We start from the raw sequence: 20,574 nt of genomic DNA, 5'->3' as shown, positions 1-20,574 counted from the left end.
GCGTGGGAATACAACCGAGTAAGAGTTGAGGCGTTCGCTGTGAGGTCAGCAACCCACACATTGAACCTCCTATCGGAACCAAGCAGCGCAACAAACACAGAGGAGAGAGGATGATAAGTGAACACTTGAACAAGCATTGGAATCAAAGACGTTATGTATTGACAATCTAATACTGTCTAACGAGGCTAGGAAAGAGACATGATAGATTACACTCAAGGTACATGACATAAATTCAGGCCATTATTCCTCATCAAGCGCATTAAAATTTGGAGACCGCGACCGCGACTGCCTGGGTATCACTGTGGCTGATGCTGACACTGACCTGTTTGACGCCAGCCTGCTTGGCAGCTTCAGCTGCAGCACCGTGAAGCTGGATAACAAGTTAGTCGGGATTTCCTATCGGCGGGGCGATGACAAAGTAGTACTTACATTGACGACGGGGGCACCGGTTGAGTCACTTGAGATCTCAATGTCCTTGAGAGGGGCACCTGCGCCCTTGCTGCTGACACCCAAGGCCTTGAAAACAGCTTCCTTGGCACTCCACCGTCCGGCAAAGGATGATCGAGGAGACGCTGCCTTTTGGCAGTACTCTTGCTCGCTTGCGGTGAAATTCCGTTCAATGAAGGTTTCATTTTCAATATTGAAACTTTCGATGTTCTCCACATCCACACCGACCTTCGAGTCTTCAGAAGCATTAGCCTTAGCCAGCGACTCAATCATAGTCTTTGTGCTCTCAAGTCCTTTGTCATCAGCCTTGGGGGGCTGGGCAGGAAACTTGAGTTGCGAGGTCTTCTTGTCGGCAGCCACACGGTAATCAGGGTTGAGGAAGACCTTGCTCTGCTGGGCATCTTCGTAAGGAGCCTTATCCTTCGCGACGAAGATGCTGTTGTTGATCAGGCCGTTGTGGAAGAAGCGGTATGCCTTCTTCTGTCTCGCCTCGACCTTGGCCTTGTAGGTCTGGTACTGTGCCCGATCGAGGGTTGCGAAGAGGTACTTGGGGTGAATACCAATAACCTGTGCACCCTTCTGTCCGAAACCAAATGAAGTGACAGAGAAGGCATTGATACCGTCAGTCTGGATGCTGCGGCTTGGGTAAACGATGTAGTCGAATTTCTCCATCACCTTGTCTACGTTATCAGCGTTGCGGTTGCCAGGAACCAGACCACTTTCAAGGACCTGAAGACAGCCGTTGAACATCCAGGCACCAGCAGCACCCTTGGGATGTCCAGTGAGATATTTCTGGAAGATACCCAAAAGGGCGTTGCCCTTCTTCCGACCCAGGTGCTTCATCTGCTGGCAAATGACGTCCGATTCATTCTTGTCATTAGCGACAGTAGAAGTACCGTGGAATGAGGCAACACCGATATCATCAACAGTCAGACCCCAGGTGGCGAGAGCACCACGAAGAGGAGCGATACGTGAATCCTGCTTCCAGAAGTTGTTTCCAAGGCTGAACTGGGCATCCTTCTCCTGGCGGATAGCTTCGCGTTCAATGTGCTGAGCGCGCTCCTGGAGGTAGCCAGAGACGTCGAAAGATTCATCAGTGGCCTGGGCTTTCATAGCCTCGGCTTCTTCCTGGAGGTACAACAACTCGGATTCTTGCCATTCCTTAATCTGCTTCTTACGCAGGTCAAGCTGACGGCGACGGTACTTGATGTCCAGCAAAGGAGATGGGAACTTGCCAGGGTTCTCGCGCGCGGTGGTGAGAACTCCTTGACCGGGTGCGGGAACAGAGCGACCAATCTTGTCGGTAGCCGTGGTGGTCAGCGCAATGATACCATAGATCGGTACACCCATGTCCAGAGCAAGCTGGGCACTCATAATGAGTTGCATACCGCAACCCTGAGACTCCATGAATCCAGCACGAGTGGTAGTGGTGGGCCGCGACATTTCTTGCGGGGTGCGACCATGGGCAAACTCGTCTTCGGCATTGCTGGTCGCCTTCATGTTGGCGAATTCATAAGATCCTTCTTCTTGGAAATCGTCGAATCCTCCAACAAAGCAGACACGAGCCTTTCCTTCCACAATCGTCTCGTAACCAATGTCAACGGATTCGACCGCAGTGGCGCAAGCTCCGACTGGAGTCTTGATCGGGCCAGTTGAGGACAAGAGAAGCATGTTAACCCAGGCACTCATCGTGTTGATGAAAGATTCCTGCAGAATGTCCTTTTGAAGAGGCTTGTCCAGGTAGCGGTCCTTGTACATTCCCCGCAACGCGTGGGTACCACCGATACCCGAGCCGATGCAGTTTCCGACCTCAGACAGGTGGACGTACTTGTAGAATTCATACGGATCGGTAATACCAGCTGAAAGCATAGACTCAGCAGTGCAGACAAGGACGAACAACGTGACGGGATCAACTTGTTCGATGATATCATCAGGGATACCGTATCTCTTAGCATCCCAGCCAGTAGGGATCTGGCCAGCAACAAGGCGGTCGAACTGAAGGGCCTTCGGGATCAAGAGAGTGGCTCCCTTCTTCAGGCGCACAGTGTACTCGCCGGACTCTGGCAACTCAAAGATCTCCACCTTTTCGCCATGCTCACGCTTGAATTCCTCTGCGGTCTCCTTCGAAGCTTCAAACGGATCCAAGTCCTCCTGGATGACAATTTCCTGGAGGAGCTGCTTCTTCTTGGGATCATAGCCCTTGAACAATTCGGGCTCGATAAGCCGAATACCAGAATGTTCAAGGATGAACTTCTCGTACTTCGGCTTCACATCCTTATCATCCACGGGCTCCCCAGACTTCGCGTCGACCCATCCTGAATAGGCCTTACCCTTCAATGGACCGTTGTGGTGCTTGATAAGGCCCATGATCCATGCCATCTCCACACATCCTTCAAGGGAGAATTTGCCGTAAGCCTCCATCTCCCAGCGTGTGCGAGAGTTACCCCAGGGTCCGACCTCCGAAAATCCGGTGACCACCACGACCTTGTCCAGGTTGACCATGCCTTTCAGGTTGTCGTTAAGTGGCTTCACATCCTCCTCCCAGTTAGGCAGATTAGGGAACTGGAACTTGATGTTGGCACGAGGCTCAGCGATCACCCGTTTATAGAGGACCTCACTATCCTCTCCATTGACGATCTTGTTTTCGATTGCAGTCTCTTTGATGACTGCCTGGCGAACATCACTTGTCTCCATGATTTCCGTGCGAAGCTTGGTCATGAGGTCCTTCAGGTCAGGGATGAATTGGAGACCACCATTAAGGTCAGCCCAGACAGGGTCAAGCTGACACAGGTTGACGATCGCAGGCGCCATGAGACCAAGCAAGTTGAAGGCCATCTCTTGCTGGGAAAAGGTACGGACACCGAGCTTCTCAACACCTTCGGCAACCATGTTGTTGCCGCTCATGAGACCTGTACCCCGAGTCCATCCAATCACAGCACCACAAATGGTCAGATAGTTGTTCCAGTTCTCAGAATACCAGCGGTTGAAAAGAGTTTCCAAACCCAGCTTAGACTCAGAGTAAAGACCATCGTTTCCGAAAGTACCATGGTTAGGAGACAAGGGGAGGATGACTTGAGCGGGACGGGTTTCAAAACCGTTGCTCTGCTTCTGTGTCTTGATGCAACCCAAAAGTCGCAAGAGGTTTGTCAACATGATGCGGTGAGCCAGTTCAGACTTCGAGTCAATCGAGTCGATTTCACGTCCATTCTCAGGAATGGCAGCAAATGGAACAACGAAGTCCAAATCCCAGCCGAGACCCTTCTTTGCGTCGTAGATATAGTCGACAAGTGCTTCCACATCTTGCTTGCTACCTTGGTTGAAAGGCACCACAACAAGCTGTGAGCCACGGCTACCATAGCGGGCATACATGGCTTGGTAGTACTCAGTGACCTCACGAGAGTAGCGGCTTGTCGTGACAACCACCTTGGCGCCACCACTAATCAGGCCTTGCAGCACTTCCGCTCCAATGGAGCCTGCGCCTGCGCCTGTCATCAAGACGTTCTTGCCCTGGAAGGTGAGACCTGACCGTGCAGCAGATTCCAATACGTCCAGGTAAACACCGGTGAGTTTCTTGCTGTAATCCCAGCCGTGTTCGGACTTCTTCTTAAGATGCAAGAAGGGAATGGTCTCCACTTTACCTGCGCGGGGGCTGCCGTTGCGCTTGACACCATTCCTGCCGGTCTTCTTGCCAGAACCGTTCTCTTGGGGCATGATCTGGTTCTCATTCATGCTGAGAGCACGAATAACTTCCTTATAGAGCGCATTGAACTGAAGTTGCGATGACTTGGACAAGCGATGCTGTCTGCGGATCAACTTGTAGACACTGCGGAGATCATTCTGGACCTTCGTGCGGTTGCTGTACTCGGAGATAGGGCCTCCCTCCGCCATTTGCTTCACGTAGTGTTCCAACTTGCGAGCGCTGGCCCGGGGAACCTCCTTGTACCCAATGTTTCCTCTGGCATCGACAGTAGTCTGGGGTCCGGTAGGCACAGCGACATCCTTGTACACAGGGGCGACACCCAAGACTTCCTTGCAGTTTTCGATAAGTTGCTCACCAAGTTCCTTGGCCAACTGATAGGTCTCACCCCGATCAGTGGGGCAGTTGTCAATGTGGTACTGCATGAACTCAAGAAGCAGTGGGTTTGAACGGTTCATAATGCGAATGCACTGGCTCACGATCTCACGATCCACGACCTTGAGCCTGCCGAAAATGATGTCGTAGTACATGCTCAGAGCATCTTGGCGTGCCCAGTTCCAAGAAGAATCATACACGCGTGCTTTCAGGGCATCGAAAGCCGGCTCGATACCAGAAGCATAGAAATCGCCATGCTCGGCCTGCCAAAGGTCCAGCTGGGCCTGCAATGTTTTCTGAGACTCCTGAGAAGTGATGTAAGCCTTTTGACCGGCGCGTAGATCCATCTTCAAATAACGCGCAATTATCTCCAGCTGCTGCTTGAACAATGCCCGCTGGTCTTTGGTCAAGGCATCAATCGCAGCCGGATCCATGAGCATGCCGCCACCACCTGCCCCGCTATCACCACCAGCTGCCGGTGCCGAAAGGCTGATGCCGGCGCTGGCAGCGTATTTGTTGGCAACATCGTCAAGGTACGACTTGGCCTCAGCCTCGGAGCCAATACGGGAGGGTGGTTCCATAGTGAGAGCAAGGAGAAGGACGCCATCTTGACGACCAGATCCCAAACCCCATCTTGTCTCAAGGTATTTGCGAACTGCGGTGATGTTGAAGCCACCGGGCATCTTCGACGAGACCAGGCGAGCAATAAGGGATGAAGACTGCTTGCCGAGTTGTCCATTGAATGTCGCCTGCATAGATGCGCCTAGCTCGTCCAGAGGTGTGTCTTCCGGTTTCTCGGGCGTCGAACCGAACTCCTTTCCGAGATCTCCCAAAATTTCATTCTGCAGAGTGGATTTACCTGGTAGTGAGAGGGAACCAAATCAATATCCATTTGCAATGATGTGGAGGCGGATGAGATGGCAAATACATACCTCCAACCAGATCTTTGATGGCTTTACTCAAGGGCACATCCGACAAGCTCTTCTTCAACTTCTGCGCGACCAGAGTTCTCAGCACATCCACTGCCGTAACCGGTGCGTCCTCAATTGCTGCTGCAGGGCCGGCACTAGGTGGAGCGGCAGCCGCGGGAGCAGCAGCGGCAGGAGCAGCAGCAGGAGCAGCAGCAGCAGGGGCACCGGCCGCAGGCTCTGCCGATGGTTGCGCTTCTTCTTCCTCCACGGGATCAACATCGTAATAGATCTCCTTCGCATCTTTGTTGTAGCAAAGTATTTGACGCTGGACGGAAGTAGCAGCATCGTATGCCTCATATTTTGATGCGAGGGTCCGTCTCGCCATACCACCCAGTGTGTCTGCGGGACCGATTTCCACAATTCGCTCTGTCCTCTTCTCTGCGAGAATAACATCCTGGGTCTCAATCCATCTCACCGGTGAAGCGAACTGGTAGGCCAGAAGTTCAACCAGCAAAGTGTGAGCCAGCTCCTGCTCGATTTCGGGCCGCATGTTGAAGGAGACTAGGTAATAGAATGGTAAGAGTATAAAAAAGAGCCCCGGTGCGGTTCGAGAATAGCGGTCGCAGTATCAAGGAATTGCGACAGACTTGGTGGGGGGAAGATACGACTTGAAAAACCGGCTCGAGAGATAATCCAGGAAGAACAGCAGCCAACGGTAGGGAAATCGAGTGATGAGGCTTAGGGTAAGAGAAGAAGAATATAATTAAACTGATAATATAAGGTGATGATGGTTGAACAGTTTCAGTTCTAATTGAACAAGAACCAGTCAGCAAAATAGAGAAATAATTACTTGGAAAGAAGAAGTTGTTTTCTGGCTCCTGGTTGAACCGCACATACAACCAGCGAGCGGAAAAAAGATGCTGGAACGGAAGGGAAAAAAAGTTGTTAGAGGTGGGAATTAAGAGTACTCACCCCAGCCTGGAGCCACTGGCGGTGGGGAGAATTCGCCGATGACCTGGGACCGAGATGTCCCAAAGAAAAGTGGATGGGATAGGGGACAAAAAGAATCACAATAAAAAAAAATAAAATAGTAGAATTATGAATTTCTATTAGACGAAATAGGGAGATTGGAAGATACTATCTATGCACCGACAGAAGAGGGCTTACAGAGTTATGGGTGGATGGGATTTTGGACTAGAAGCTTTTGGTGAGTGTTGGGGCGGGAGATTACTTTCGTGCGGTACGGAGTACGGAGTATGGAAGTACTCCAGGAGGGACGTTTTGGGGAACAACTCATGGAAACAGCCATTAAATTGGAATGGAACAGGGTAGAACATCTTCTCTCCTCCAATGAGAGTCCATGATGGTGATAATAATAATAATAATAATAATCATGATAAACGGAAATATGGAAGTTGGAGTCAAACCAAATCATAAGTTGAGCTAACCTGTCTCCGTAATTTTTTTTTCTCATTACCCACGCGTAATAAATGACTTAGCTGATACCTACACTCCATGTATACAAAGCATACTCTCTACAATACTAGTAGTCACTTATCTCTACTAAGTAGTGCCTGTTCATCATAGGTGCCTTTGTATAGTCACTCAGCAGCATTTTCTGGCTTTACATACATACTATCTGGAGTTTAGAAATTGGAGATCTCGGAGTGAATTAGATGGTAATGGTTGGGAAATGTGTAGCAAGTACTAATCTACATCTTGGCTTCAAGAAGTATGAAACGGAATGCCTCAACCAGTGACAGCTAGGCGATCATTGACAACAGTGTACCACGGAAGTACTTCTTTGATCGACTATATGCCACTCGTCAATGTCTGTGAGTACTATGATAACATTCGAGTAGCATTGATTGGCCCATTATAGTTGAACCGATCTTGGGTCCCCGTTTCCCAGTAGACGGGACGTCCTTGCATAAGTAATAAAGATGAGAGAAGTATAAGCGACTACGTTCAGGCTAGAAATGGGGCTAGATACATCTCAAATACGTGTTATGAAGGGACTAATACTTTTTGCCTTAGCATATTATCTGTCTCTATGTAGACTATGGTGCGCATATATGGCTATTGATGGAGGCAGTAGCTAGGTCTTTCAGAGCTCCTATAGATTTTCTTTAAAATGCAAGGTATACATGTATAATGCGGGTAGGTACGCTACCTTAATGATACTACAACCACTACAATTGCAATTTAATACCTACATTGCACACTTGGTTGCTGCCAGGCAGGCGTTGAACATACGTTGCATGGATATATAGATAGATATACGGAGTAGTTATGAGTACTAGACTAACTTGGGTAGAGTGGGAGGGTACATTGGTGGTCACTGGTCAGGTATTGTCATATCCAACCCTACGGGCCAGCCCAACCATTTTGGACCTTTGGGGAGATCCTCTTGCCCACCATACCTAATCCGGTCAGTTCCCATTCAACCAGCCCAAGCCGGCGGAATTCTGCCTCCGCTCGGCCGGTTCAACAGAGTGTGTTGTGGTTGTGGTGCTTGGTTGTGTGGGCAGCGTTGTGTGAGTGCCACACCTATCTCTGCACGTGTAATAATAAAATATCGCCTGGATGTGGTGAACAGCTTTTTTTTTTTGTACCAATTAAGGTCTGGTTCACCCCGTCCACTCCAGTCTGTACCAGTCCACCTTCTCTCCCTTTTTTTCCCCTTCTATTGTCATCCTTCTTCATTTTGTTCTTCATATCTATTTTACCGTTTTTTCCATATTGTAATATTTTTCCCCCTCTAAAACTTGCCCATAACCTCATTACACCGCTATCTTCTCCTCGGTGGACGGTGGACCAGTCGATGAAACTCGGCCAGACTTGATCAAGTATTGTTCGAAAGAAAAGACCCATCCGTGATAGAATTAGGTAGGATACCCCGGGAACAGTTGATTCAATTGTTCATAACCTTCACTCAACTATTGCACTCTCCCCTCCTTGGGAAGGAAAAAAAAAAGTGTTTTCGTTCCGGATTTCTTCCCCGCAAGTGCCTTTCCTACCCCATCATCCAGAGCCTTCCTTGCCATTGCAATATCATTCTTTCCTCGAAATTTTCCTAGGATCTTGCATAACGCTTATACATAACAGAGTCTCTCGATATATCCTTGTTGATAATACCTTCGCCATTGCTTGGCTTTCAATTGCGTTATCCCAGACCAAACCAATAGAGACATACACGAGACCACGAGATGTACGGAACGTCCACTGGCCCCCAGACGGGCATTAATACCCCTCGCTCGTCACAGTCGTTGAGGCCCCTTATTCTCACACATGGGTCACTCGAATTCTCCTTCCTTGTGCCGACCTCCCTTCATTTCCATGCGTCGCAATTGAAGGATACCTTTACAGCTTCTTTACCACAGCCGACGGACGAGCTTGCTCAGGATGATGAGCCTTCCTCAGTTCCGGAACTGGTGGCTAGATACATCGGACATGTTGCACATGAAGTTGAAGAAGGCGAGGATGATGCGAGTGGAACTTATGTGGAGGTTCTGAAGCTGGCTCTGAACGAGTTTGAACGCGCCTTTATGAGGGGCAATGACGTTCATGCTGTTGCTGCCAGCCTACCCGGCATTACCTCCAAGAAGGTTACCGTCGTTCAGGCTTACTATGCTGGGAGAACAGCAGTTGGTCGCCCTCTTAAGCCCTACGACTCCGCATTGTTCCGAGCTGCCTCGGACGAGAAGGCGAGCATCTACTCGGTTTTCGGAGGACAAGGGAATATCGAAGAGTACTTTGATGAGCTGAGAGAAATCTACACCACTTACCCTTCCTTCGTCGACGATCTTATCACTTCGTCCGCGGAATTGCTGCAGAGTCTCTCTCATGAGCCCGAAGCCAGCAAGCTCTATTCCAAGGGATTGGATATCATGCAATGGCTTCAGGATCGTGACTCTCAGCCCGACACCGACTACCTTGTGTCGGCCCCGGTGAGCTTGCCGTTGATCGGACTGGTTCAGCTGGCGCACTTTGTTGTGACCTGCAAGGTCTTGGGCAAAACGCCCGGTGAGCTTCTGGAAAGGTTCAGTGGAACCACTGGCCATTCCCAGGGCGTCGTAACAGCTGCTGCAATTGCCTCTGCCTCTACTTGGGAGAGTTTCGACAAGGCCGCCAAGAATGCCTTGACGATGCTTTTCTGGATTGGTCTCCGTAGTCAGCAGGCCTACCCCCGCACTTCCATTGCCCCGTCTGTCCTCCAGGATTCGATCGAAAACGGAGAAGGCACGCCTACGCCTATGTTGTCTATCCGAGACCTTCCAAGATCTGCCGTTCAGGAACATATTGACACTACGAACCAGCATCTTCCCGAGGATCGCCATATCTCCATTTCGCTCGTCAACAGTGCTCGGAATTTCGTTGTCACTGGACCGCCTCTCTCTCTTTACGGTCTCAACTTGCGCCTGCGCAAGGTCAAGGCTCCGACAGGTTTGGACCAAAACCGGGTGCCCTACACACAACGTAAAGTTCGCTTCGTTAACCGCTTCCTTCCTATCACCGCTCCGTTCCACAGCCAGTACTTGTACCCGGCATATGACAGGATTCTGGAAGATCTTGAAGACATCGAGATCCCTGCCGGGTCCCTCGCAATCCCGGTTTTCGATACGAAGTCTGGCAGTGATCTGAGCAAGTCCGGTGAAGCTAATGTTGTTCCCGCCCTGGTTCGAATGATCACTCACGATGCCGTTAATTGGGAGCAGGCAACTGTCTTCCCAGAGGCCACACATATCGTTGACTTTGGACCTGGTGGCATCTCCGGTCTTGGAGTTCTTACAAACCGCAACAAGGATGGTACCGGTGTCCGCGTGGTTCTTGCTGGTGCTATGGATGGCACCAACGCCGAAGTTGGCTACAAGCCTGAGCTCTTCGATCGCGATGAACACTCCGTCCAGTATGCCATTGACTGGGTCAAGGAATATGGACCGCGTCTCGTGAAGAACGCAGTGGGGCAAACCTTCGTTGATACCAAGATGAGTCGACTGCTAGGCATCCCTCCCATCATGGTTGCTGGAATGACGCCAACCACTGTTCCATGGGATTTTGTTGCTGCGACCATGAACGCTGGCTATCACATTGAACTTGCTGGTGGTGGTTATTACAATGCCAAATCAATGACCGAGGCCGTCAACAAGATTGAAAAGGCGATCCCCCCTGGTCGTGGTATTACAATCAACCTGATCTATGTTAACCCCCGGGCTATGGCTTGGCAGATTCCCCTGATTGGCAGGCTGAGGGCTGAGGGTGTGCCAATTGAAGGATTGACCATCGGTGCCGGTGTGCCGTCTATCGAGGTGGCCAACGAGTACATTGAAACGCTGGGTATCAAGCACATCGCTTTCAAGCCGGGCTCTGTCGATGCAATTCAGCAAGTCATCAATATCGCAAAGGCTAATCCGAAGTTCCCTATCATCCTGCAATGGACTGGTGGACGTGGTGGTGGACATCACTCCTTTGAAGATTTCCACCAGCCAATTTTGCAGATGTATAGCCGCATTAGGCGCTGCGAGAATATCGTTCTTGTTGCCGGCAGTGGTTTCGGCGGCTCGGAAGATACCTATCCCTACCTGTCTGGTACCTGGTCTTCTGGCTTCGGTTACCCGCCTATGCCTTTTGATGGATGCCTGTTCGGCAGTCGCATGATGATCTCCAAAGAAGCGCATACATCCAAGAACGCCAAGAAGGCCATCGCCGAGGCTCCGGGTCTCGACGACAAGGACTGGGAGAAGACTTACAAGGGCTCGGCAGGTGGTGTTGTCACCGTACTTTCGGAGATGGGTGAGCCTATTCACAAGTTGGCCACTCGAGGTGTTCTCTTCTGGCACGAAATGGACCAGAAGATCTTCAAGCTTGACAAGGCAAAGCGTGTCCCCGAGCTCAAGAAGCTCCGGAACTACATCATCCAAAAGCTCAACGACGATTTCCAGAAGGTTTGGTTCGGTCGCAACGCTGCCGGAGAGACAGTCGACCTGGAAGACATGACTTACACCGAAGTGGTTCACCGCATGGTGGACCTCATGTATGTCAAGCATGAAAGTAGATGGATTGATGAATCTTTGAAGAAGCTGACCGGCGATTTCATCCGTCGAGTTGAAGAACGATTCACCACTACTGAGGGTCAACCGTCTCTGCTTCAAAACTACTCGGAGCTCAACACACCGTACCCGGCCATTGATAACATCCTGGCTTCCTATCCGGAAGCGGCATCTCAGTTGATCAACGCCCAAGATGTACAGCACTTCCTATTGCTCTGCCAGCGACGCGGTCAGAAGCCAGTGCCGTTCGTTCCCTCTCTGGATGAGAACTTCGAGTACTGGTTCAAGAAGGACTCCCTGTGGCAAAGCGAAGACCTGGAGGCGGTTGTTGGTCAGGACGTTGGTAGAACATGTATCCTGCAGGGTCCGATGGCTGCCAAGTTCTCGAACATTATTGACGAGCCAGTTGCGGACATCCTGAATGGTATTCATCAAGGTCATATTGAAAGCTTGACCAAGGATGTCTACGGCGGCGATAATAGCGAAGTGCCTGTTATTGAATACTTCGGAGGTCGTTTCCAGCAGGATGTTGATGATTCGGACATCGACGGCCTCACCATCTCGGAAGACGCTAACAAGGTCGCCTACCGCTTGTCCTCCTCCCCAACCGCTGACCTGCCGGATTTGGACCGTTGGTTGCGTCTCCTTGCTGGACCGTCATATTCCTGGCGGCATGCCATGTTCCTGGCCGATGTATTTGTCCAAGGCCATCGTTTCCAGACTAACCCGATGAAACGGATTGTTGCGCCAGTTCCGGGTATGTATGTTGAAGTTTCTTTCCCGGATGATCCCTCGAAGACGACTATCATCGTGAGAGAACCTTATCAGTCTGGCAAGCTTGTCAAGACAGTCGAGGTGAAGATGAACGAGCAGAGTCAAATCAGCTTTACTATGTATGAAGGACGCACGGCCGAGGCCGGCGTTGTGCCTTTGACTTTCTTGTTCACATATCATCCTGAGGCAGGCTACGCTCCCATCCGTGAGGTCATGGACGGCCGCAACGACCGCATCAAGGAGTTCTACTACCGTGTGTGGTTTGGCAACAAGGATGTTCCATTTGATACGCCCACCACTGCCACTTTCAGCGGCGGGCGTACCACTATCACGTCCCAAGCCGTTGCTGATTTCGTTCATGCTGTCGGTAACACTGGCGAAGCCTTTGTCGATCGCCCCGGTAAAGAGGTCTATGCTCCCATGGACTTTGCCATTGTTGCTGGTTGGCAGGCAATCACTAAGCCTATCTTCCCACGCACCATCGATGGTGATCTCTTGAAGCTGGTTCACCTTTCCAATGGATTCAAGATGGTCCCTGGAGCTCAGCCTCTCAAGGTCGGAGATGTTCTGGATACTACTGCTCAGATCAACGCTGTCATTAACCAGGATTCTGGTAAGATGGTTGAAGTCTGCGGTACAATTGAAAGAGATGGTCAGCCTATCATGCACGTCACCAGTCAATTCTTGTACCGTGGAGCCTATCTGGACTTCGAAAACACCTTCCAGCGCAAGGACGAAGTGCCTATGCAGGTTCATCTTGCTTCCAGTCGGGATGTTGCGATCCTTCGCTCGAAGGAATGGTTCCGCATGGATGGCCCCGATGTTGAGCTGTTGGGTCAGACCTTGACTTTCCGTCTTCAAAGCCTGATCCGTTTCAAGAACAAGTCTGTATTCAGCCACGTCCAGACAATTGGTCAAGTGCTCCTCGAGCTCCCCACTAAGGAGATTATCCAAGTGGCGTCTGTGGACTATGAAGCCGGTACTTCTCACGGAAACCCCGTGATCGACTACCTTCAGCGCAACGGAACGTCTATTGAACAACCGGTCTACTTTGAGAACCCCATCCCTCTCAGCGGCAAGACTGCCTTGGAATTGCGCGCTCCTGCGTCCAACGAAACATACGCTCGTGTCTCTGGCGACTACAACCCCATCCACGTATCTCGAGTCTTCTCCAGCTACGCCAACTTGCCCGGCACTATCACTCACGGTATGTACTCGAGTGCTGCAGTCCGCAGCTATGTTGAGACGTGGGCGGCCGAAAACAACATTGGCCGCGTTCGAGGCTTCCATGTGTCCCTGGTTGGCATGGTCTTGCCCAATGATGTCATCGCCGTCAAATTGCAGCATGTTGGTATGATCGCTGGTCGTAAGATCATCAAGGTCGAGGTCATCAACAAAGACACTGAAGATAAGGTTCTCCTTGGTGAGGCTGAAGTAGAGCAACCTGTCACGTCGTACGTCTTTACCGGCCAGGGATCCCAGGAGCAGGGAATGGGTATGGAATTGTACGCCAACAGCCCAGTTGCCAAAGAGGTTTGGGATCGTGCAGACCGCCATTTCATCGAGAATTACGGTCTCTCAATCATCGACATTGTGAAGAACAACCCCAAGGAGCTGACTGTCTACTTTGGTGGTCCTCGTGGTAAAGCTATCCGACAGAACTACATGTCGATGACCTTTGAAACCGTCAACGCAGATGGATCCATCAAGTCTGAGAAGATCTTCAAGGAGATCGACGAGGATACGGCGTCTTACACTTACCGTTCGCCCTCTGGCCTGCTTTCCGCAACTCAGTTCACTCAGCCGGCTCTGACTTTGATGGAGAAGGCAAGTTTCGAGGATATGCGTTCCAAGGGTCTCGTCCAAAGAGATAGCAGCTTTGCAGGTCACTCGCTGGGTGAGTATTCGGCTCTCGCCGCACTTGCCGATGTCATGCCCATCGAAAGCTTGGTCTCTGTTGTGTTCTATCGTGGCTTGACAATGCAGGTTGCTGTTGAGCGAGACGAGCAAGGTCGCTCTAACTACTCTATGTGTGCTGTCAACCCGAGCCGAATCTCCAAGACGTTCAACGAACAAGCCTTGCAATATGTGGTGGAGAACATTTCTGAGGAGACTGGCTGGCTCCTGGAGATTGTCAACTACAATGTCGCCAACATGCAATATGTTGCTGCCGGTGATGTGAGTCTTAACCCCTATATCTACAACTTATTGTCCGTTCTGTTCTAACTTCTTTGCAGCTTCGGGCACTCGACTGTCTCACGAACTTGCTCAACTATCTCAAGGCTCAGAACATTGACATCCCTGCACTTATGCAGAGCATGTCTTTGGACGACGTCAAGACGCACCTTGTCAACATTATCCAAGAGTGTGTCAAGCAGACAGAGTCGAAGCCTAAGCCTATTGCTCTCGAGCGCGGCTTCGCCACCATTCCTCTCCGAGGCATTGATGTGCCCTTCCACAGCACCTTCCTTCGTTCTGGTGTCAAGCCCTTCCGCTCTTTCTTGCTCAAGAAGATCAACAAGACTACTATTGACCCTAGTAAACTGATCGGCAAATATATCCCGAACGTCACAGCAAGACCGTTCGAGATCACCAAGGAGTACTTCGAGGATGTTTACAGACTCACCAACTCTCCCAGAATCGCGCATATCCTAGCCAACTGGGAGAAATATGAGGATGGTGAACGCAACACTGGAGTGGCTGATGCCTAGGGGTAGATTCATTTTTCCAATATATATAGGAGTTCTGTTGTTCGTTTGTTTCTAAATCTCAGTCTTGTTCTAGCGCTGGTGTTTCGAAATTGCCCCTAATATCACTGTTCAATATGTCAGACCCTTGGCGATTGATGTAGGAATATAGTCGTATCAATCAACTATTATGGTGTGAATGAGGTTAAGAGATGAAATTTCTTCACATACTCTATTACGGATTGAGGTGATTTCAAACTGCTCATATGCATTTGTTACTACTCGCAACATTTTTCTATGCACAAGTCGATCCGCTCGTTGCTGGATTGATGCTGCCTCTTTCGCTACAATTACGAAGACTTTGACAACGATCGGGCCTAAAAAATCACTTTGCCTTGACAGGTACGAAGAATATTCCAACTTATGTAGATTATCGAATTAAGATTAGATACACCGGTGGCGCCTTTGTCTCTTGTGCCCTATAGCTAGCTGTACACTGTCCAGCAACCCCTACAAAACCATGGGGATTTTCCTTCAAGTCAGTGCAACGGCAAGGCTTTTTCTGGTCTTTCCATTGATCGCTCACGCTTCGCGAAAGCACTTTTGTTCATTGGTGCGAGACAACACTGTCATAAGATCTGCAGGATAGTGATGTGTCGGTTTATGTCTCTTTCAGTGAACCAGGTCGTAGGAGCCTATCTTCTTTCCCGTACACTCCAACATCTTTGACAATTGCTATGAAACGCCGGTGGTTCTCTTTGGATTCCCCAATACGAGGACGGAAGATTCTAAGCAGATCACTACTTCCAATACCAGACTGCGGAATAGCAGCATGGATTTCTGCGGGTGTTGGGAAGCCCTGGGCACTACCAGATGGACCCGGGGTTGAAATGCGTGTTGGACCTGAAGGTGTACAGCCACTCAGTAAATCGATTCGTAGTGCACAGAATGATAGAATCATATAACTTACCCCTCAAAGATTCCGGACTGCTAGCACGACTGCCAGAGAAGCTCTTGCTGCCCAAGGGAGCCGGACTGCCGGCCCTTGAGCCCTGCGGTGTCACACTCTGTGATGCCACTGACGGAGGATTGAGCTTTAGTTTCTTAACCTTTCCACTCTCACTCATTTCGCCTCCCGATCCAGCCCCGCCGTCAACATCGCTAGCAGATCCCGCGCCGCCTGCTAACACATTCCGAACACGCTTTTTGCTGACCTAGGCCGAGTCAATAATCGAAACAAATGCAGTTTAACGAACTTAAAACGTACGGGTAATGATGACGCGCTTGGAGACATAGGACGAGATGGTGGCTGAGGTGTCGGCTGGGAAGACGGATGTTTGCTCTTCCCCTTCTTGCGGGACGTATCTGTACCACTTGCATCAGAAGGAGACCCTAGTCGCTTTCTAGGTGCTGCGGCAGAGCCTTTCTTGGTCGGATCGGCATGTCGTGAGCGACCTGATGGAGTAAGGTTGCCTTTTGAGGGCTCTTTCTTGTTCTTGTCCTCCTCGGCTTTGCCCTCTTCCTCCTCCTTCTGTCGTTCGGCTTCACTGTCGTCCGAGCTCTGTCCAATGTCAGATCGTCACCAAAAAAAAAAAAATCCTGTACAAATGTACATATGAAAAGGGTAAGGACGAAAAATGTACCTCCTCATCTGAATAAGGGTTCACGTCTGAACCGCTACTATAATCATAATTCTTTTCCCTTTTCTGGAGGGCCTTGCGTACTTTCTTTCCAAGCACTCGACGGGCTTCCTTTTCTCTTTTCTCTCTAAGTTCCTCCTCTTCATAGTCCTTTTCGTTCTTCAGATCAAACACATTGGCTTTCAATTGGTCTTGCTTGATTCGCTTTTCAGCAGCCTTGGCTTCCTCATCCTCGTTGAAAAGATCATCATGCTCCTCATCATCGGCAAATCTATCCTCTTCGAAATCCATCTCATCCGCTTCTAATCCTTCGACACCGCCTGGGGTTCCCTGTTTACCAGCGTACACTTTTTGTTGTCTGGCAAATTGTTCCAGTTCCTTCCGTTGAGCTTGTTCTTGTTGTTTCTCCATGAACCACCGCGGATCTTTGATCTTCTTAGCCATAAGTCTCTCGGCTTCTTCTATGGTCAAAGCCTTGAATGTATTCTTCGCGCTGAAGCGATACCACTTCTCAACCGGTATCATTCTCATCTTCCCTGTATTCTCAAGCACAAAGACTGCGTGGGTCTCTGACAACGCGGCTTCATAATTTCCTACCCAGATGTTTTTGTTGTCGAAATCCTCCAAGTGCCACGGAAGGGCCTCCTCATACTTGATCCGAGTCCTGGCAATCTCCTCGGGGGTCATGTCTGTTTTAGTCACTTGCTGGGTTTTCTGTTTGGGGGCATTATGCCTCTTCGGCGCTGAGCCGACGGAAGGGGCTATTTGGGCCATATTATCTGCGCGCTCTTTTTCACGAGCTGCTTTTCTAGCCTCCAACTCCTCGCGTTCAAGTTCATCCATCTGGGTACTCTGTTCGGAGCCGGGTTTCGAATTGAGTTGGCCTCTCTCGACGTTCGCGTCGTTCGGTCGTGCTCGTGGATCTCGGCGCTGGAGCCTAACGGGGCGAGTAAACTGACTTTCGTCGCGAGGATCGACGGACTTTTTCGAGGTGAACCTGGCGATATGGTGCTTCAAGCCTTCGCGCAATGCTCGTCTTGTAGTCACGATGGGGTAATCAACGTAATTCTCAGACAACAACGGGCCGCTGAAACCATTTGCCGAGAAATCATTCTTTGGGGTCAAGCTTTTCTCAGCGCGAGCCCCTGGTAGCTGGCCCGAAGTGACTGGTCTGGAGTTGGGCATTCTTGATGCGCCATTTGCTGCCGACGTTGGAGCTGGGGGTCTCATTGCCGGTCTCCTCTTCGGTCGCACTAGAGGATCAGCCACTTTTGGCCGGCGAATGCGCAGTGGTGGAGGACCGTTCGACCCCATCGGGGTCTTGAGAGTCTGATCATTAGTAGGTGTGGTCATAATAACGTTCTGTGGTACTTGTCGGGGTCAGGGAAGCCCTTGGCAAGTCTTCGAGGAAAACTGGCTTGAATACTGCAAGTGTTGTGCTTAAGGCCAGAGTCAGATTGTCAGATTCATGCGGTGTGCCGGGTGGAAGATGAAGATCTCGAGCGAGAGTAGATAACTACTCAGGCGTTGAGTACTTGAAGTGAAGCCGGGCGGACGCGAGATGACTGAAGTGAAAGTGATTACGTAAGTGGACTTTCACTTGTTGACAAAGGTAGTGGCGTCACAAAGGTACAACGGCATACTCCGTCTGGTGTTACCACTGCTCAGATAATGTCACTGTGGGCTACATTGTATTTTTACAGAAACTCACTCAAGTTGTCAGCCCTTATGGTGTCTATTGGACATTATCACTACTATGTGAATTACCATTTACCTCGGCCTGTACAGATCAAAGAAATACTTTGAAGTATTGGATACAAAGCGGACTGTGGGTATGGTCTATTTTCAGTCTGACATATCCTGCGAAATGCCTGGGGCAAGCAGGCTGGTCATATAGGTAAATGTATACATATTGTATAGTATTGTCAACGATGCGAACAAATGCACCCGTCTAACTACTTTAAGTAACTAGTTTGACTAGACTTCAGTCTGACAACAGCGTCACAGGTCTAGACTACAATACATGACGGCCAAAGCTTACAGTTCAATTCACTATCGAGAAAATTTGAAAAGATGAATCTTTTTGAAGACTTTTTGGATGTTTTGTATGTATAAAGGCCACTAGGCTCGTCTATTGGTACGGGCTCCCAAATGCCTCACAACACATGCGCACCTTTCAATGCAGTTCCTTAGAATAGCTCCTCAACCTTTTGGTCATCATCATATACATTCCTGTCGATAGGGGGATGCGGCTTTTCTTCGCCCTCTTCATCCCGCATCAAAACCTGAACTAGCCGATCGCAGGCTTCCCGAACAGCGTCGTCATCAACATGGAGGTGACATTCTCGGATTATAGGATATACTTTGATGGCCCTCATCTTATCCCGTCCCTCACGCGTCGTGGTGAGCAGCAGCAGAGTCTCAAGGTGTGTCACAATGATACTAGTGTCGCTGTCTCTTTGTTTGTCGGGCGGCAGCAGCTGGAGATCTGGCAGCATATCCATAGATTCTTCGTCATCATATTCCTCAGGGCCCATGATAGGCAACAAGATATAGGGAAGAATATCAGCCTCGTCTTCAGACATGAGTTTGGGATGGAAAGGCAGGTCAAATGCGACGTTTTTGATAGTTGACGCGACTCCCTTTCTCCGGATCCCGCTCGCGTGTTCCGTGAACACGGTTAGTTTCGTCACTGGCACAACATCATCGTACTCTTGCTTTGTAGTGAAATAGGCCCGCCCTTCCTCATATTTTGAGAGATCAGCAAACAAATAGGACAGATAGTCGAAATTGGCGTTTTTGTTAAGGGTGCCCTCGGCCCCTTTGACGAAACAGTCCATCAGCTGATCGATCGCATTAGCAGAACTGGATACCCCCTCAGGAACCTTCCGTTTCAGCGCGAGCAATTTTTTCATTTTTTCAGATTTCGCGAGGTTGGCGAACAGCATGGCGACATCATCCGCATTCGGCTCCTTGACATTCTGTAGAACTGGGTGTTAGGCCGCTATGCAGATATTGCTATCAATTAGACAACTCACCGTCAATTTAACTAAAAGGGTTTCGACGAAAGCATCGTCTTCCGCAAGAGCCGCTAAGACCTCATCATCGGCCGAAAGGTTGATAAGTATTGTTATCGCATTTTTGGCGATAGGCTTTCAGGGTCGGAAGAAGATCAGCGAATGCCTTGGTCAATGTTTGTCGGCACAAATGAAGGACCCGAGTACTGACTGTGTAGTCGCGGACCAAAAGCTTCAAGTCACGGACTGGGAGAAGCTGGTGGCGTTTGAAAAGTTCTGGTTGTGAGACCGAAAAGCCCACTAGATTTTCGCATGCTGAAAAGACCAGAAGTTAGAATGACGCTGATGTATGCCTCGGAAGATGGCGAGATATGAAGATAGCAGAAACCTGCGGTTTAAGCAGCAGAAGTCTACGCAATCTGTAGCTTACCAATCTGTCTGATCGGGGTGTTTCCATGGTGGAGGAATTCGACAAGCTGGTCGATGCGAATACATCAGTCTCCAAACTGAGGACCCTGGGCTTCCTTTCAGTCAAAGGCATGGTTCTACCTACCTCTTCTAGCTCTGTCGGCATGTTAAAGGGTTCTTAACTTCAAATTGAGGGAAGAGGTAAAAGAGGCGACAATTTGCACACGCTGATATCAATGTAATATGTGCTTTCTCTTCCTTTTCTTCGTCTTCTTTTCCCGCCGGCTGGTGGGGGTCAACTATTTCAGACTTCGGTACCGCCCACTCGATTGGGTAGCCATCCAGCCATAGTAGGTTCCTCCTGTTCAATCTGGCTTGAAATACTACATTCATGTGAAGTTTCCATGTATAAGTATCGAGACAGACTACTGGATTTCGGTAAAACAAACGCGCGGTGTTAGACACTGCTCGTGATTGAGAGGAGGACCTTCTAATACTGGGCTGGGCGGTGACCCCTCTCTTCCGAGTTGCGTGCCCCGCGATGTATACAAAGTTATATGGTTGTCTC

At 49.9% G+C, this 20,574-nt stretch overlaps 4 protein-coding genes across 4 annotated transcripts; 1 reads left to right on the top strand and 3 right to left on the bottom strand.

Annotated features, from left to right (window-relative positions):
* Positions 1 to 146: 146 nt before the first annotated feature.
* BO79DRAFT_181811 (trifunctional fatty acid synthase subunit FAS2) lies at positions 147 to 6,472 on the bottom strand. The gene is made up of 3 exons (XM_025680178.1): positions 5,452 to 6,472; positions 430 to 5,378; positions 147 to 370 (listed from the first exon to the last, which is right to left on the bottom strand). Exons 1-3 carry the CDS (start codon positions 5,978 to 5,980, stop codon positions 260 to 262), a joined length of 5,589 nt encoding a protein of 1,862 aa, XP_025534819.1. The 5' UTR covers positions 5,981 to 6,472; the 3' UTR covers positions 147 to 259.
* A 2,167-nt stretch (positions 6,473 to 8,639) lies between these two features.
* BO79DRAFT_259669 (tetrafunctional fatty acid synthase subunit FAS1) lies at positions 8,640 to 14,965 on the top strand (the record flags this gene model as incomplete). The annotated part of the gene is made up of 2 exons (XM_025686378.1): positions 8,640 to 14,432; positions 14,492 to 14,965. The coding sequence occupies 2 exons, from the start codon at positions 8,640 to 8,642 to the stop codon at positions 14,963 to 14,965; spliced, it is 6,267 nt and encodes a 2,088-aa protein (XP_025534818.1).
* Positions 14,966 to 15,361: 396 nt separating this feature from the next.
* Positions 15,362 to 18,095, bottom strand: BO79DRAFT_181803 (transcription factor IIF subunit TFG1). The gene is made up of 4 exons (XM_025680177.1): positions 16,585 to 18,095; positions 16,209 to 16,502; positions 15,912 to 16,155; positions 15,362 to 15,844 (listed from the first exon to the last, which is right to left on the bottom strand). Exons 1-4 carry the CDS (start codon positions 17,932 to 17,934, stop codon positions 15,603 to 15,605), a joined length of 2,130 nt encoding a protein of 709 aa, XP_025534817.1. The 5' UTR covers positions 17,935 to 18,095; the 3' UTR covers positions 15,362 to 15,602.
* Positions 18,096 to 18,686: 591 nt separating this feature from the next.
* BO79DRAFT_181800 (protein HGH1) lies at positions 18,687 to 20,370 on the bottom strand. Its single transcript, XM_025680176.1, has 5 exons — positions 20,152 to 20,370; positions 20,029 to 20,074; positions 19,810 to 19,913; positions 19,620 to 19,733; positions 18,687 to 19,562 (listed from the first exon to the last, which is right to left on the bottom strand). Exons 1-5 carry the CDS (start codon positions 20,170 to 20,172, stop codon positions 18,771 to 18,773), a joined length of 1,077 nt encoding a protein of 358 aa, XP_025534816.1. The 5' UTR covers positions 20,173 to 20,370; the 3' UTR covers positions 18,687 to 18,770.
* Between the last annotated feature and the right edge of the window lie 204 nt (positions 20,371 to 20,574).

This window comes from Aspergillus costaricaensis (assembly GCF_003184835.1).
Source record: "Aspergillus costaricaensis CBS 115574 unplaced genomic scaffold BO79scaffold_46, whole genome shotgun sequence".
Lineage (NCBI taxonomy): Eukaryota > Fungi > Ascomycota > Eurotiomycetes > Eurotiales > Aspergillaceae > Aspergillus > Aspergillus costaricensis.
This window is presented reverse-complemented; position numbering and strand designations above follow the sequence as displayed.

Bases quoted from the DNA above. Each gene is read 5' to 3' on its own strand.
- BO79DRAFT_181811 (XM_025680178.1), bottom strand. From the start codon at position 5,980: ATGCGGCCCGAAATCGAGCAGGAGCTGGCTCACACTTTGCTGGTTGAA. The intron at 5,379-5,451 runs GTATGTATTTGC...TCTCACTACCAG, and splicing joins CATCAAAGATCTGGTTGGAG to GTAAATCCACTCTGCAGAAT. The intron at 371-429 runs GTAAGTACTACT...CTTGTTATCCAG, and splicing joins CCGGTGCCCCCGTCGTCAAT to CTTCACGGTGCTGCAGCTGA.
- BO79DRAFT_181803 (XM_025680177.1), bottom strand. From the start codon at position 17,934: ATGACCACACCTACTAATGATCAGACTCTCAAGACCCCGATGGGGTCG. The intron at 16,503-16,584 runs GTACATTTTTCG...GACATTGGACAG, and splicing joins ACCCTTATTCAGATGAGGAG to AGCTCGGACGACAGTGAAGC. The intron at 16,156-16,208 runs GTACGTTTTAAG...GACTCGGCCTAG, and splicing joins CAAGCGCGTCATCATTACCC to GTCAGCAAAAAGCGTGTTCG.
- BO79DRAFT_181800 (XM_025680176.1), bottom strand. From the start codon at position 20,172: ATGCCGACAGAGCTAGAAGAG. The intron at 19,914-20,028 runs GTAAGCTACAGA...TGGTCTTTTCAG, and splicing joins CACCCCGATCAGACAGATTG to CATGCGAAAATCTAGTGGGC. The intron at 19,563-19,619 runs GTGAGTTGTCTA...CCAGTTCTACAG, and splicing joins CCCTTTTAGTTAAATTGACG to AATGTCAAGGAGCCGAATGC.